At 47.2% G+C, this 15,751-nt stretch overlaps 1 protein-coding gene across 3 annotated transcripts; it reads left to right on the top strand.

Annotated features, from left to right (window-relative positions):
* Window positions 1–261: 261 nt before the first annotated feature.
* On the top strand, window positions 262–13,891 carry CCDC90B (coiled-coil domain containing 90B). 3 transcript variants are annotated; one of them, XM_048495210.1, is made up of 9 exons: window positions 262–409; window positions 1,748–1,867; window positions 4,351–4,454; window positions 5,920–6,021; window positions 7,423–7,464; window positions 9,573–9,644; window positions 9,754–9,807; window positions 11,991–12,105; window positions 13,814–13,891. In XM_048495210.1, the coding sequence occupies exons 1-9, from the start codon at window positions 316–318 to the stop codon at window positions 13,867–13,869; spliced, it is 759 nt and encodes a 252-aa protein (XP_048351167.1). In that variant the 5' UTR covers window positions 262–315; the 3' UTR covers window positions 13,870–13,891. The 3 variants fall into 3 exon arrangements, with proteins under 3 accessions (XP_048351167.1, XP_048351168.1, XP_048351169.1); XM_048495211.1 differs by lacking the exon at window positions 9,754–9,807; XM_048495212.1 differs by lacking the exons at window positions 262–409; window positions 1,748–1,867 and adding an exon at window positions 1,887–2,050.
* The last annotated feature ends 1,860 nt before the right edge of the window (window positions 13,892–15,751 follow it).

The raw sequence follows: 15,751 nt of genomic DNA, 5'->3' as shown, positions 1-15,751 counted from the left end.
ATATGTAGCTCTGAACTCCTTGGAGGAAAGGCAGGATAAAACCAGACCAATAGATTTGGGGGAGGGGGGGTTAAAATAGACCCTCCTAACATGTAAATTAGGAAGGGAAGCAACTCCGCTTTCCTCTGATTTAGCTTTTCTGCTTCGCCTCCCGGGTGAATCCCCGCTGCCTACATTTCCCAGAATGCTTCGGGGCGGGAGGCGGGCGTCAGAACTACCCGTGTGCCTGGAAAGAACTACATTTCCCAGCGAGCACCGCGACCGCTGGCGAGGAAAGCGGGTCCCTGGTGCGGCGCTTCCCGGCTCTTCTTTTGCATGGGGCTTCTTTCCAAGGGGAGGAAAATGCTGCGGTTTGGGGGGCTGGGGGCCAGGCTCCTCGGGCGAAGCAGCCATGCGACACCCCGGAAAGGTATTTGAGCTCCTGCCCAGAGTCAGACCCGGGATCAACAGTTAGGTCCCGTTCACACGTTACGTTTGTCACGTGCTGTGGACCTAGCAAACACGGGCATCGCGTATAAGCCGTGTTGATTCTTTGGTCTTAAAAAAAGGGATGAGCTGTAGGGCCCTCCTAAATATACATACATTTGCAAACCCGGGTTTGTCACTGCGTAATGTGTGAATCGGCCTTTAGCCTTTGACAGTGACTCAAGATATGCCTGGAATCGAAACCTGCCGTGGTGAGGCTGCACGGCTGCAAATGGGGCCGCTGTTCCTTGCTTAGAACACCCTGGTTGTATTTTCACACGGGTCCCTTAGGATAACACCGTTCTTTCAACACGTGTCTTGCCATCGGTTGAATTGAGTGGTTTGAAATGAGGTTGATATGTTGGTTTAAGTGTTGCTTTAAATTGGGCTTATTCTGGCATGTAAAACTAAATAAGTAATCAATCGGAATACAGTCCTTGCCATTCCCTGACTGAATTAGGGAGAACTGTACGAAAACAGGAATGTTTAGACTGCAGTCCCTTGGCGCTTGCTTTCAAGATGGTCAAGTTGGAGGTATACTGCCCCTGAACGTGGAAGCTCCGTTCTTTGCCAGTCTGGCTGCTGATTCCTTTCTATCGATGCTTACCCCCACGGTTCTGTTGCCCTTCAGAATAGTTGTGGATGCCTGGCCGGCCCTATAATCAGCAAATGTGATTCTCTTCCTTTCTAAGAAGTATGAATAGGAAGTTTCATTCTTGATCAGCAGGGGTTTTGTCGCTAGGTCAGTAGGTCCTTCTCTGATTGTGTCTTGCTGGTTCCACTTGCTTATTTCATAAATCGTGTATTTAATAGCATGCATGATTGTTATTAAATACACACATTTATTAAAGAAGCACTTGGGATTTATGAATATCGTTCTTTTTAGTAGCTGAGGTGTAGTAGATTCTTCTCCGGTTGAGTAATTAATGCTCATTTAATTGCACATTATATTGCTTTATATATTTTTGCTCCGAGCCCGGCCTTTGATTGGAAAGAGCGGGGTAGTACATTTAATAAAATAAAATAAAAAGCTTTCTGCTGCTGTTCTGCCCAGTGGTGAGCATTATGAAGTATGCTGCGTCTGAACATGGAGGTTCCATTGAACCATCAGCACTAATGACCCTTAAGAAACCGGTTCTCCATGCATTTGTCCTGATCCCTTTTAAAATCATCCAAACTAGCAGCCCTCTCTACATGCTGTGGCGGTGAGTTCCATAAACTGATGACACTCTGCACCCCCATTTCGGTTTCTCTGGACTCCTTGCCATCTCTTGCGTTTCAGGTTTTGCCGTCACTGCTTCTGTGAGTTCGTACGACGTCCGGAGAGTTGAAATAACCCCTCTGGAGCAACGGAAACTCACTTTTGACACCCACAGCCTAGTGCGAGACCTGGAAGCGCACGGTGAGGCAAAGGCGTGCTTGAGCGGTCAGATCACATCTTTACTGTCGCATTGATCCTTCACTATGGAGGAAGAATAAGAAGGCTTTGCTTTAATTCATTTCTTTACTCGGCCTTTCTCCCCGCTGGGACCCAAAACAGTTTAACATCGTTCTTCTGTCCTCCATTTCTTAACCACCCTGCGAGGTAAGTTAGGCTAAGACAGTATGACTGGTCTCAGGTCACCCAGTGAACTTCCATGGCACGAGTAGAGATTCGAACCTGGATCTGTCAGATATTAGTCCGAAGCTCTTAACCACTACACCTCTCCTATTGTTTGTGGTGTTGTCCCTGCTCCTTGGCCTCTGGGCAAAAGAGCCATTTTGCCTCGCTTGTGTTTAAGTGATTTAGGTTTTTTAGGTGAAGGTTATTATGCTTTTGACTTTTTTATGGTATTTTAATTTATTGTGTTTTTTATGTTTTATTGGATTAAATTTTACTGTTATTGGCAAAACAGCCAGCATGGCGTAGTGGTTTAGAGCAGGTGGATTGTAATCTGGGGAACCGGGTTTGATTCCCCACTCCTCCATCTGAGTGGCGGAGGTTTATCTGGTGAACCAGATGTGTTTCTGCACTCCTACATTCCTGCTGGGTGACTTTGGGCTAGTCACAGTTCTCTCAGAACTCTCTCAGCCCCACCTACCTCACAAGGTGTCTGTTGTGGGGAGAGGAAGGGAAAGGAAAGCCACCTTAAGTCTCCTTAAAGGAGAGAAAGGTGGGGTGTAAATCCAAACTCTTCTTATTATAGTTGGATTTTATTGTATTCTGTACGCAGCCTTAAATATGGACAATAGAAAGGTGAGATACAAACACTTTTAATAATAAGCCTTCGACAATACTTTTAATAATAAATAAAAGAAAATGTCAGGACAACTTCTGCGTACTGGCAGAATATCTGTGAGGTACGTTGCGTGTGAAGACCTACATAACAAAAATATCTGGCAGTATCTCTCTGTCTCTCACTTTTTTTTATCACGCGGTGTGAAAATTGAGCCTTAATTGGTGTAAATTCCAACTCTGGCTTGTGTGTCAGCTGTCAAAGAATAATAGCACCTTTTCAGCAGGTTTGGTATCCTGTTATTAAGTGTGCAAGTACTCAACGCAACATGGAGATCAAATTCTTATAGCTCTTGTTGTGTATTTGACAGTGGAATCTGCTTTTGTGTGTTGCTGTTCAGTGTCAGTGGCCCTTTCTACAGCAATCACCTCAAATGTTTGCAAACCGTTTTCCATCCCCGCCCCCCCCAGTTTTTCACACTCACCTCCTCGAAACATTTCCTGGCCGCCATGAGGGGTTTTCCCCCCTTTTTGGCTGTTTGTAGGAATCGATGCTTTGAAGACTCGATGCACGGATTCTCAGTTGCTGTGTGTTTCTGATGGTTGGAAGCATTAACCCCCCCCCCAAAAAAAGTAACCCCCGCCTTGCCCAGAAATGACAAAAATAAAGAGACAAGGGGAAACAGAGTGAATTTAGGGATGCTATCCTATTTCCCCAAATATAAGACATCCCCTGAAAATAAGATGTAGTACAGGTTTTGCTGAAGTGCGAAATATAAGGCATCCCCCGAAAGGAAGACGTAGTGAAGTTTTTGTTTGGAAGCATGCCTGACGAACAGAACACAGAAAAATAAGACATCCCCTGAAAATAAGACATAGCGCAGTGGTGGCGAACCTTTGGCACTCCAGATGTTATGGACTACAATTCCCATCAGCCCCTGCCAGCATGGGACTGATGGGAATTGTAGTCCATAACATCTGGAGTGCCAAAGGTTCGCCACCATGGCCATAGCGCATCTTTGGGAGCAAAAATTAATATAAGACGCTGTCTTATTTTTGGGGAAACACGGTATATTGCCCAAGTTGGTCCCTCCGCTCCTTGGAAGAGAACCTTCTGGTAATCTCTGGCCCAAAAACTGTCCGGCTGGCCTTGAGAAGGGCCAGGGCCTATTCGGTCCTGGCCCCTACCTGGTGGAATATGATCCCGAATGAGATCAGCGCCCTGCGGTTTGATCCAGCAGGGCTCCTCTTATGTTCTTAGAGGGCTTTTTTTTTCTCTCAAGTGACTTATGGTGACCCCTGCTGGATTTTCGAAGGAAGAGACATTCAGAGGTGGTTTGCCACTGCCTTCTCTTCGTCACACTCCTGGCGTTCCTGGGAGGTCTCCCATTCAAATGCTTGCCAGGGTCAAGGCTGGGAGGGTGTGACTGGCCATGGCAGAGTGGGGATTCGAACCTGTGTTTCCCAATTCCCAGTCTGACACCTTAACCACTACACCACCCTGCCTCTCGTTCTTGAAGTTGGATGCCTTTATATAATGAAGAATCCATGCTGGGTGTTAGAATTAAATGCCAGTTCTGAGTGTTTACAGTTGCAGGATTGTAGGATGTTTTCGTCTTTTCTTGTACGGCATTCTTCTTTTAACCCTGCGCCTTCCTCTCCCCTGCCAGGCTTTGCGAAAGAACAGGCCCAGACTATTGTGTCGGCCTTAATGGCTCTGTCTGGCGTCAGCTTAGATGCCGTCTACAAGGATATGGTCACCCAAGCTCAGCAGGTAACCGGTTGCGTTTGCTCTCATTCCTTTCCGCGTTCTGCTTTTCTCCAGCCAAAATAGGGAGCCCTGTCCTATGCAGGTCTGTGTTTCTAAAAAATTTAGACACCCCCACTGGGATGTAAAAAAATTTTTTAAATTCATGATGAAGAGGAATGCTGTTTTTTTAAAGTGTGTAGTTTGTGAGCGAAGGTGGTCTAGGAGTTTGGATTTATATTCCCCCCTTTCTCTCCTGCAGGAGACTCAAAGGGGCTGACAATCTCCTTGCCCTTCCCCCCTCACAACAAACCCCCTGTGAGGTAGGTGGGGCTGAGAGAGCTCCAAGAAGCTGGGACTAGCCCAAGGTCACCCAGCTGGCGTGTGTGGGAGTGCACAGGCTAATCTGAATTCCCCAGATAAGCCTCCTACGCCACTGCTGCTCCTGGATTTCCCAATTCCCAGTCTGACACCTTAACTTAAGGGAATACTTAAGAAGTAATCCCAAGTGCCTTAGTGCTGAGATATACTTGCATAAGCAGAAGTGACCGTTTTTCACTATCACCGGTTTGCTCAAGTTATGCTGAGGTCTGAAATCTAAAAATGGACTAAAAAAAGCCACTTGTGAAGTTTCTCCACTGGGGAGGGAAGGGGGGGCGAAGACCTCTTTTGATGATGTCAGACATGGCTTCTGGGAAGAGCATTTCTTGTTTGGGGCCTGAAAAGTAGTCCCATTCTTTTGGGCAGAGAGGAGGAGTCTGGGGCTTTTCACTTCAATGGTATATTTTCCAACTCGAGAAGCCAAGAAGCAAGCCTTTATTGGCATAGACAACAGTACAACAATAATAAAAAACGGATTAAAAAGCATATACAATACAGGTCGAAGGAAATCTACTGACATTTAGTAATTTCCAGGAGAAAGTCTGCCACTATCATACAGAGAGAAGGATCAGGGTTGTCCAACAAGTAGTGTAATCTAATTAAATCGGGGAGATGGGGTAAGTGTAAAGGAGTAAGATTCGCATACTTGGATCTGATTTCCTTGAATCTGAGACGGTGTAGTAATTGGTGGGCCAGAGATTCAACTGAGCCATCGTTACATGGGCACAATCTTTTAGGCTTTTCTTGCTTATTAAATCTGCCATGTAACAAGGCAGGAGGCATAACATTAAACCTGGCGAGCATTATGGCTCTCCTTTGAACAGGGTTTATTAAGCAATACAGGTAGTGTGCCAAGTGGCCCCATTCAAATGGATATTTTCCACCTGAAGAAATGGAATGTTTCTGAGATTGCAAATGCCTTAGCAGACCAGGTGCTCAGGAGCAGCAGCAGTAGAAGGCCCTTCCTTTCCCCTCCTGCACATGAGCTCCCAAAAGCACCTGGTGGGCCACTGCGAGTAGCAGAGTGCTGGACTAGATGGACTCTGGTCTGATCCAGCAGGCTCTTTCTTACGTTCGTATGTTCTTAAAAGCGGGTGTTTGTCTACTTCAGGAGATAACATTGCAGCAGATCATGGCTCATTTGGACTCCATTCGGAAAGATATGGTCATCCTTGAGAAGAGTGAATTTGCAAACCTGAGAGCGGAAAATGAGGTATTGTTCCCCTCAGCCTTTAATGCCCAAGTCTTGCTTGTGGGACTGACATTCCTCTGCCTGCCCCCGCCCCCCGCCCCCCCTCCACCATTACCCTTCACCAAGCTAGCAATGTTTCTTTCCCAAGGGAACCGGTTAGTTTTGTGCGTCTTGCTCTGTCACAGGGTGTGAGGGTGCCTCCTACACACAATGGAAACTTCATACCGCCGCCCAGCCTTGGGTTCGGGCACCACATATTTTTATAATCTTTATTGTTATATATACGGTACTGATGCTGCTAGTTTTATGAAGTTTGTAAATTGTTTTAACCTGCTTTAATTTATTTTATTCTGTATATTGTTGTTTTTGGCCATTGTATATAATACTGTGTTTGGCCTAGTGTACACCGCCCAGAGCCCTTTGGGGGTGGGCGGTTTATAAATTGGATGGATGGATGGATGGATGGATGGATGGATGGATGGATGGATGGATGGATTTGGATGGATGGATGGATGGATGGACGGATGGATGGATGGATGGATGGATGGATGGATGGATGGATGGATGGATGGATGGATGGATGGATGGATGGATGGATGGATGGATGGATGGATGGATGGATGGATGGATGGATGGATGGATGGATGGATGGATGGATGGATGGATGGATGGATGGATACCTACCTACCTACCTACCTACCTACCTACCTACCTACCTACCTACCTACCTACCAAATATTACCTCCTACACACAATGGAAACTTCATACCAGGAGGCTGGCCCTGGTTAGTATTTGGATGGGAGACCACCAAGGCATACCAGGGTCGCTACGCAGAAGAAGAGTTGGTTTTTATATCCCACTTTTCTCTACTTTTAAGGAGTCTCTAAGTGGCTTACAATCACCTTCCTTTCCCCACAGGAGACACCTTATGAGGCAGGTGTGGCTGAGAGAGTCCTGAGAGAACTGTGACTGGCCCAAGGTCACCCAGGAGGGGGTTTCTAGTCCGGTTTTATGACATGTGTTGATTTTCACATTTCTGGAGACAAAGCAGGCCGGACACGTCCATCAACCTAAGAGTTCCCAGTTTCTACATATTGTGTTGGGAGTGGGCACAGTGTGGTGGTTAAGAGCAGCACCCTCTAATCTGGAGAAACCAGGTTTGATTCCCTGCTTCTCCACATGAAGCCTGCCGGGTGATCTTGGGCCTGTCACAGTTTTCTCAAAGCTCTCTTAGCCCATATGGATGCAGGCTGTTGTAAACCACTTCTGAACTTCTCTTGCCTCGAAGACCCTATCGGGCTGCCATAAATTAGCTGTGACTTGTCGGCCCAAACACCCCCATTGTGTAACTTTCTTGTTTGCTAAGGCCTCAGTTAACTCCAGATTTCTCCCTCCCTTTCTTTTTTTGTTTGGGTACCTAGAAAATGAAAATCGAATTGGATCAAGTTAAACAGCAGCTCATGGTGAGTTGACCAGAGTCCTTCCAACAGTTCGGCAGGGACTCAGACATTGCTCAGAAACCCAAAATAGCTTGCAAGGGGAGCAAACCTCAGATTGTGAGACTCACATGTTTCCTCACTCCGGTGTGAACTTGCGGCTGATGACTTTCTCAGCCTAATGCAGTTCCTCCTTCCCTGGTTTCGAGTCCTCATTCATCGGGCAAGAAATGAACCCGACGAGGAAGCAGAATATTTGAGGGTTGTGAATAAATACATGATGTCAGATTGCACTCTTGCCTTTTTTGTGTGGAGCGTCAACCAGTTCGGCTGGAGAAAATTAGACCGATAGGACAAGGCGCTATAAGCAGAGGTGGGATCCAGCAGGTTCTCACAGGTTCCCGAGAGTAGGTTACTAATTATTTGTGTGTGCCGAGAGGGGGTTACTAATTGGTGATTTTGCCACGTGATTTTTGCCTGAGTGACGCCCCTCCTCTCAGCAGTAGCGCGCAGAACTTGAAGCAGTCTAGCAGGAGGTGCACTGGCATGCGTGGCAGCCTGCGCCTGTGTGCATTCGTTTCCAGCCCAAGGACTGGCGCAGTGGCTGCGTCCTTGCCACAGCCACGCCCAGGAATGCCCCACCCCCGGAATGCCCGGCCACACCCCCATCATGGCCCGCCCAACCCCATTGGCACTACGCCACAGTTTGAATCCCACCACCATGGGAACCTGTTACTAAAATTTTTGGATCCCACCACTAGCTATAAGACATCTTCATATGTTTACATATTGATTTAATAACAGTTTATGGTCGGAGACTAGCATATACAAAGCCAATTAGTTGGCATTATAAGTGTTATTAAAACCAATACAATAAAATCGTTCCCTTTTAATCTAAAATCCATAGTTACATTTCCATTTCTATGCTAAAATTACAAGTAAAATCAGTAAAACTAAAATAAAGCTAAAATCAGTAAAGCTAAAAAAAATTTAAAAATCAATAATATCCTTAAAATTCAAGTCTCGTCATAAATTTTTTTCTCTTTTTTCTTTATTTTTACAGTACCGCCAAGCAAATTTGGCTACTTTTGCCATTATTTCTTTGTTCCATTTACCGAAATTGGGATGAGGGTTTTCCTTTCTCTTCCAGAATATTTCGTCAATGTTGGGTTAATGAAATTATGCCTTTCAGTTTCTATCAACTTGCAATCAAAAATAAGGTGCTCGATAGGCTCTGGTGGGTTTTCCTGGCGGTGTGGCCGTGGTCTGGTGGATCTCGTTCCTAACATTTCGCCTGCATCTGTGGCTGGCAACTTCAGAAGGGTATCACAGAGGGAAGTCTGTTACACACTGTGTCCAATAGGTGCTCAGTAGTTTCTACTGCCATGGTGGTGAATCTTTGGCACTCCAGATGTTATGGACTACAATTCCCATCAGCCCCTGCCAGCATAGCCAATTGGCCATGCTGGAAGGGGCTGATGGGAATTGTAGTCCATAACATCTGGAGTGCCAAAGGTTCACCACCACTGCTCTACTGCATAAGCATTTACAATCCCCACTGGGTTTTGAAAAATGCCAGTTAAAACTAGGGGGTGTTTACAAGTTTGTGATTCTGGTCCTTGTGAGCAAATTCTGTTCTTTCTGGATTTTCCTTCTTAACCTCTGAAGAGAGGGATAGAATTTGGGAACTGGGTGTCCTGTATAGTTAGATGGGAAGAGTAGTTTTGTAAGCATTTGCACTCCACTTCTGAACTAGGGAAGGGCTGTGGCTCAGGTCTTGCGTATTGTATGCAGAAGGTTCCGAGTTCGAGCCACAGTACTTCTTTTTAAAGGATAGGGGAATGGGCGTTTTGAAGTAGTTTTCCCTTCCTGGAAACCTGGGCTCCTTCCGCACATGCAGAATAATGCACTTTCAAACTGCTTTCAGTGCTCTTTGAAGCTGTGCGGAATGGCAAAATCCACTTGCAAACAGTTGTGAAAGTGGTTTGAAAACACATTATCTTGCGTGTGCGGAAGGGGCCCTGGAGATCTGCAGAGGTGGACCAGCGTTTTAACGTGAAGCAGTTTCGTGTTTGTGTGGCTATGTGTATATTCAACTCTTTATTTTTATTTATTTTTTAAATTCTCATCTAAAGAATGAAACCAGCAGAATACGAGCTGACAACAAACTGGACATAAACTTGGAAAGAAGCAGGGTGACTGATATGGTAAAGAATTGTTTGCGTATTCCCTCCCCCCAATTTTCCTGCCCCCTTTCCTGTGTGTGTGTTTTCTGAGCCTTGTAATTTCTTAACTCTTTCCCCCCCAACGTCGCAGTTCACAGACCAAGAGAAAAAACTCATGGAAGCCGGAACGGAGTTCCATAAGAAAGTAAGCATTTGGAGCGGCACCAGATCCGGGAGCAGAGAGGAAACTGATGGTGGGAATGAAAAGGGGGAGGTGTCCAAATGATCAGAACAACAGGAGAAGCAAACGGTTTCAGTGGGCAAGATCTGAATAAAGGGGTGTGGGATCCAAGGAGTGACTGGGTGGCCACAGAAGAAGAGGTTGCGATAGTCAATGTGAGAGGTGACCGAAAGAATTACCTAGGCTGCATGCCCTTGGGTAAGACCAGAGGTGGGATCCAGCAGGTTCTCACAGGTTCCCGAGAGTAGGTTGCTAATTATTTGTGTGTGCAGAGAGGGGGTTACTAATTAGTGATTTTGCCACACGATTTTTGCGTTAGTTACGCCCCTCTTCCACTCCTCAGCAGTAGCATGCAGAACTTCAAGCAGTCTAGTAGGAAATGTACCGGCATGCGGTGCCTCGCCATGGCATCTCGCTTTCCCACCCAGGATCGGGCGCAGTGGCTGCATCCTTGCCACAGCCCCGCACAGTGATGCCCCGCCCCCGGAATGCCCGGCCATGCCCCGTCGTGTCCCGCCCAGCCCCTTTGGCGCTATGCCACAGTTTGAATCCCACCACCATGGGAACCTGTTACTAAAATGTTTGGATCCCACCACTGGGTAAGACCTTAATAATATGAGAAGAACCCTGCTGGATCAAACCAGTGGTGCATCTAGTCCAGCATCCTGTTGTGCACAGTGGCCAACCAGTTTTTTCGAGTAGAACTCCAGTGGTGTTTTCCAGATGTTCAGGAACTACATTCTCTATCAGTTTCTACCAGCATGGCCAATTGGCCATGCTGACAGAGGCTGATGGGAATTGTAGTTCCTGAACATCTGGAGAACCGCAGGTTCCCTACCCCTGCTCTGGAGGATCAATAACAGGGCATAGAGGCCAAGGCCTTCAGAAGAGCATCAGAAAGAGCCCTGCTGGATCGAACCAGCGGTCTATCTAGTCCAGCATCCTGTCCCACACGATGGCCAACCATTTCCTCTGGAGGGCCAACAACCAGGCGGAGGCCAAGGCCGTCCCTGAGCCAGCATGGTGTAGTGGTTAAAAACAGGTGCACTCTAATCTGGAGAACCGGGTTTGATTCCCCGCTCTGCCACTTGAGCTGTGGAGGCTTATCTGGTGAGCCAGATTAGCTTGTGCACTCCAACACATGCCAGCTGGGTGATCTAGGGCTAGTCACAGTTCTTCGAAGCTCTCTCAGTCCCACCCACCTCCCAGGGTGTTTGGGAGGTGGGAGGTGGGGAAGGAAATCGTAAGCCCCTTTGAGTCGCCTTACAGGAGAGAAAGGGGGGGGCGGGATATAAATCCAAACTCTTCTTCTTCTTCCACATGAGCAGCCGACTCTTATCTGGTGAACTGGGTTTGTTTTCCCGCTTCTCCACATGAACCTGCTGGGTGACCTTGGGCTAGTCACAGTTCTCTCAGAACTCTCTCAGCCCCACCTGCCTCACAAGGTGTCTGTTGTGGGGAGAGGAAGGGAAAGGAGTTTGTGAGTCCCTTTGGGGTCTCCTTGCAGGAGACAAAAGCAGGGTATAAATCCAAACCCTTTTTCTTCCGGTCCAACAGGGCTTCTAACTGATCTTTGGAAATTGCCAGCGTGCTGGAGTGGCTTAAGAGCAGGTGGATTCTAATCTGGAGAACCGGGTTTGATTCCCCACTCCTCCACCTGAGTGGCAGAGGCTTATCTGGTGAACCAGATGTGTTTCCGCACTCCTACATTCCTGCTGGGTGGCCTTGGGCTAGTCACAGTTCTCTCAGAACTCTCTCAGCCCTACCTACCTTGCAAAGTATCTGTTGGGGGGAGAGGAAGGGAAAGGAGCTTGTAAGTCACCTTGAGTCTCCTTATAGGAGAGAAAGGTGGGGTATAAATCCAAATGCTGCTGCTGCTGCTGCTTCCTCTTTCTCCTCCTCCTCCAAATTCCAAAGGTGCCCAAATTCCAAAGGCTCAGAAATGTTGGGGACCCCTAGAATAAGGCCTCCCTCCCCTTCCTGCACAGACCTGATCTAAATTGAGGCCATGGGTGCATGAATAAGAGGCTGGAAGATCCGTCATCTTCCTCTTATCTCGTTCGATCCTCTCCCTTTTATTTAAGCGGTGTATATTAAACTGTTGTTACCAAGTGGGGGGCAGTCTAAGATTGTCTCGTGGTTTTTAGGATTCAAGCACCAACAAGTCCGTAACAGAAGTCAGTAATAAAATTGACGCTGAAATCGCGGCCCTGAAAACGCTCATGGAATCGAACAAGCTGGACACGATACGTTACTTGGCAGGTATGTGGGTAGATCTATGTGGGTACATCTATACTCTATGCTGGGGATCATTAGGAAAGGAATTGATAATAAAACTGCAAAGATTGTCATGCCCTTATATAAAGCAGTGGTGCGACCGCACTTGGAGTACTGTGTCCAGTTCTGGTCGCCGCATATCAAAAAGGATATTGAGGAGATAGAAAAAGTGCAGAGAAGGGCAACAAGGATGATTGAGGGACTGGAGCACCTTCCCTATGAGGAGAGGCTGCAGCGTTTGGGACGCTTTAGTTTGGAGAGGAGACGTCTGAGGGGGATATGATTGAAGTCGATAAAATTATGCATGGGGTAGAAAATGTTGACACAGAGAAATTTTTCTCTTTCTCACAATACTAGAAACAGGGGGGCATTCATTGAAAATGCTGGGGGGAAGAATTAGGACTAATAAAAGGAAACACTTCTTCACGCGAACGCTGATGGGTGCTTTGGAATATGCTGCCACAGGAGGTGGTGATGGCCACTCAACCTGGATAGCTTTGCAAAGTGGGCAATGGAGTGAGAAGTTGGATCTTATGGCTACCCATTCTTGATCCCTCCCTTGATCTGAGATTGCAAATGTTCTTAGGGCAGACCAGGTGCTCGGGAGCAGCAGCAGCAGCAGTAGAAGGCCATTGCTTTCACATCCTGCATGTGAGCTCCCAAAGGCACCTGGTGGGCCACTGCGAGTAGCAGAGAGCTGGACTAGATGGACTCTGGTCTGATCCAGCTGGCTTGTTCTTATGTTCTTATCGTTGATTGCCTTCTTTGGAGAAATTAAACATATTTGTCTTTGTAAAAGTGATTATGGGGCTCATTTCCAAAGCCTGTCTCCACTGCCTATGGAGGGGTTGGGGGTAGAAGACCAGCTAAAATGCAGATTCATGCACCATTTTGTTTATTTGTTTATTTAATTCACTGATACCCCTGCCTTTCTCCCCAGTGGGGACCCAGAGTGGCTCTTATCATTCTCTTCTCCTCCATTTTATCCTCACAACACCTAGTGCCTTGGGGGCAGAACCAGGTAGGCACTAGGACCCAAGCAGAGCATTCTAGAACAAAGAAGGTCCAGGAAATGGCGAATTAATATACAAATCTACTGTCCTCTGGTGGGAAAGAGTACAGCAGATGATAACCTCCAGTTGGCTCTGGTCTATGCAAAGTCATCCGTGGTACCTCCCTCACCTTTTAAGAGGAAGTTGGCTCATGCCTCGCAAAAGGGGTGTGGCTTTCATGAGAGTGGGCAGGGCTACTTCACTAGCCAGTGAATTTTCAGTGCATTTGCAATTTTCAGAAGGCATTTGCAATCTCAGATCAAAGAGGATCAAGATTGGTAGCCATAAATCGACTTCTCCTCCATAAACCTTCCTTTGCATATGAGAGACGCTAACTCATTACTCAGAATTCATTAACACTTGGCCCATGATGCAGTGTGACTTCGTACAATCATGGCGTTTTTGGCTCTGGTATCAGCTATATTTCTTGGTCTAGGCATCTTCATTGGGTGGATGATGGGGCGGAGTGGGGGGGGGTTGTCCCCAAGTTGATAAGTGGTGGCTTGACGTTTCGGAGCCCCCTTGGCGACGTGCTCAATATTTCACCGAGGTTTTTAAAAACCCCATTCTTCCACAGGTAGATTAAAGCATTTTAAGATGGCCGGCGCAAATGTTGTGTTTTTTTTGTCCTCTGTTTACAGCCTCCGTTTTCACGTGTCTTGCTATTGCTCTGGGATTTTATCGATTCTGGAAATAAAAGGAACAGTCGTGGGAACAAAGCGGACCCAGCCAATGGTAGGCTCTTTTCTCGATCTCGCCTTCCTCGCGGTCTACTTCAGGATTTGCCCTCTGGCAGTGCATTTAGAGCCTTTTGTGCGGGTATGGATTTTCCCGCCTCTGTACCAAAGGGGTTGTTTTCAGCCTGTCCAACAAGACTCAACCTTTCTGTAAGGAACTGCGTTCTCAGTCCCTTTCACCAGAGCCCCCCAAATCCGGGAGGTCAGAAACACAATAGGGCTTCCTCAGCTTAGTAGCAGACCTTTCATCATGCATTCTAATGCGGTATATATCTTGGATTTGTTCGCCTCCTTTTTTCTCCATCAGCTTTCCCAGGTCATGTCGGAACCCACCCACCCCCGGTAATGTTTCTACCCCCCCCCCCCACGGTTTGCAACTCAGCTGCAGTCCTGATCCAAAGTATCCTCCACATATGCGCACACTGAACATTGTGTTGCGTACACGTAAAAACCCTGCAACAGGTCGTGCTTTGTTTGAGGCAGAGGATATTCAAACGAGATTCTCTTTCAAACGGCACAGAGGCCTATTCCTGACGTCAGAGCTGATGTCAGAGAATGCATTCCTCATGTCAGAATTGACTTTTATCAGCCTCTAGTCCTCATTATATTCCATCTTGCTTTGTCTTGTCTCTTCTGGCTGGCCGTTGAAGACAAAGGTTTTGCCCAGTCCAACAGCTGAGCATGTCCCTGTTTTAAATCAATATCATGTCTGTAGGGTTTTGGCTACAGACAAAAGTGTCTTTTTTCACATTGGGTCACGTTCACAGTGCCACTGTTTGGCCATGGGCTCCCCAGCAATCTGACGTGAAGAAGAAGAGTTTGGATCCCTATCCCCCCTTTTTCTCCTGTAAGGAGACTCAAAAGGGCTCCTTTCCCTTCCCCCCTCACAACAAACACCCTGTGAGGTAGATGGGGCTGAGAGAGCGCCAAAGAACTGTGGCTCGCCCAAGGTCACCCAGCTGTGTTGGGAGTGCACCAGCTAATCTAGTTCACCAGATAAGCCTCCATGCTCAAGTGGCAGAGCAGGGAATCAAACCCAGTTCCCCAGATTACAGTACGCCTGCTCTTAACCACCACACCACGCCGGCTCTTGTCTGAAGAATGGTGGCAGATCAGGTCAACTTCCCCATAGCATCCTCACTGAATGGGAGCCTGTGTCTCTTTTTCTGGAGTGATTGCTCAGGTCTGATCCATGTGTTCTCCTTTGAGTTCCAAGATACAGTTCGCCAGGGGTTGGTTTCCGATAATCGTCAGCAGATGTCGTTTTGCAAAGCATTTTGAGAACCCAGGAGCGCCTTCGAGGGCTCGTTGTGGGGTTCTTTGCACCCCCATTTGTTTCTTTCAACTCATACAGCCCCATTGTGTAATCTCTCTGCGGTGCACCCCCCGTGATCCGTGCACCTCCAGAACAGCCGATTCCTTTGCAATATTGCAGCATAATTCGCCTCTGCCTTGCCTTAAGGAACTGCGCTTCGTTCTGGACGAGAAATACAAGGTGGCTTTTGCGTTAGGGCTCCTCTCTCCCCTCTTGACGAGCAACGCTGCCGTCTTTTGCAGGGTTTACCTGGGAGTAAATATCAACGCAGAGGAACACGCAAACGCTCCACTCTGGCCCCGCCTCGAAGTGCTTGATGTAGATGACGATTCAGTTAGTATTTATTTACAATAAGGGAAGAGCTTACACATGCAAATAAACCTGTTAAAATATACATTGTCGACAGCCAGGCTTTCGCTGTTTGCATCCGGAGGGAATTATAACATCGAGTGTGACCTGGACGCCCACCAAATGGTTCCGCTTTTACCTACAAGAAAGCAAAATTTGGCCACAGCAGGCGAAACGCT

The sequence above is a fragment of the Sphaerodactylus townsendi genome, linkage group LG04 (genome assembly GCF_021028975.2).
Source record: "Sphaerodactylus townsendi isolate TG3544 linkage group LG04, MPM_Stown_v2.3, whole genome shotgun sequence".
Classification (NCBI taxonomy): domain Eukaryota; kingdom Metazoa; phylum Chordata; class Lepidosauria; order Squamata; family Sphaerodactylidae; genus Sphaerodactylus; species Sphaerodactylus townsendi.
The sequence above is the reverse complement of the archived record's forward strand: the minus strand, read 5'-3'. Positions and strand labels throughout refer to the sequence as shown.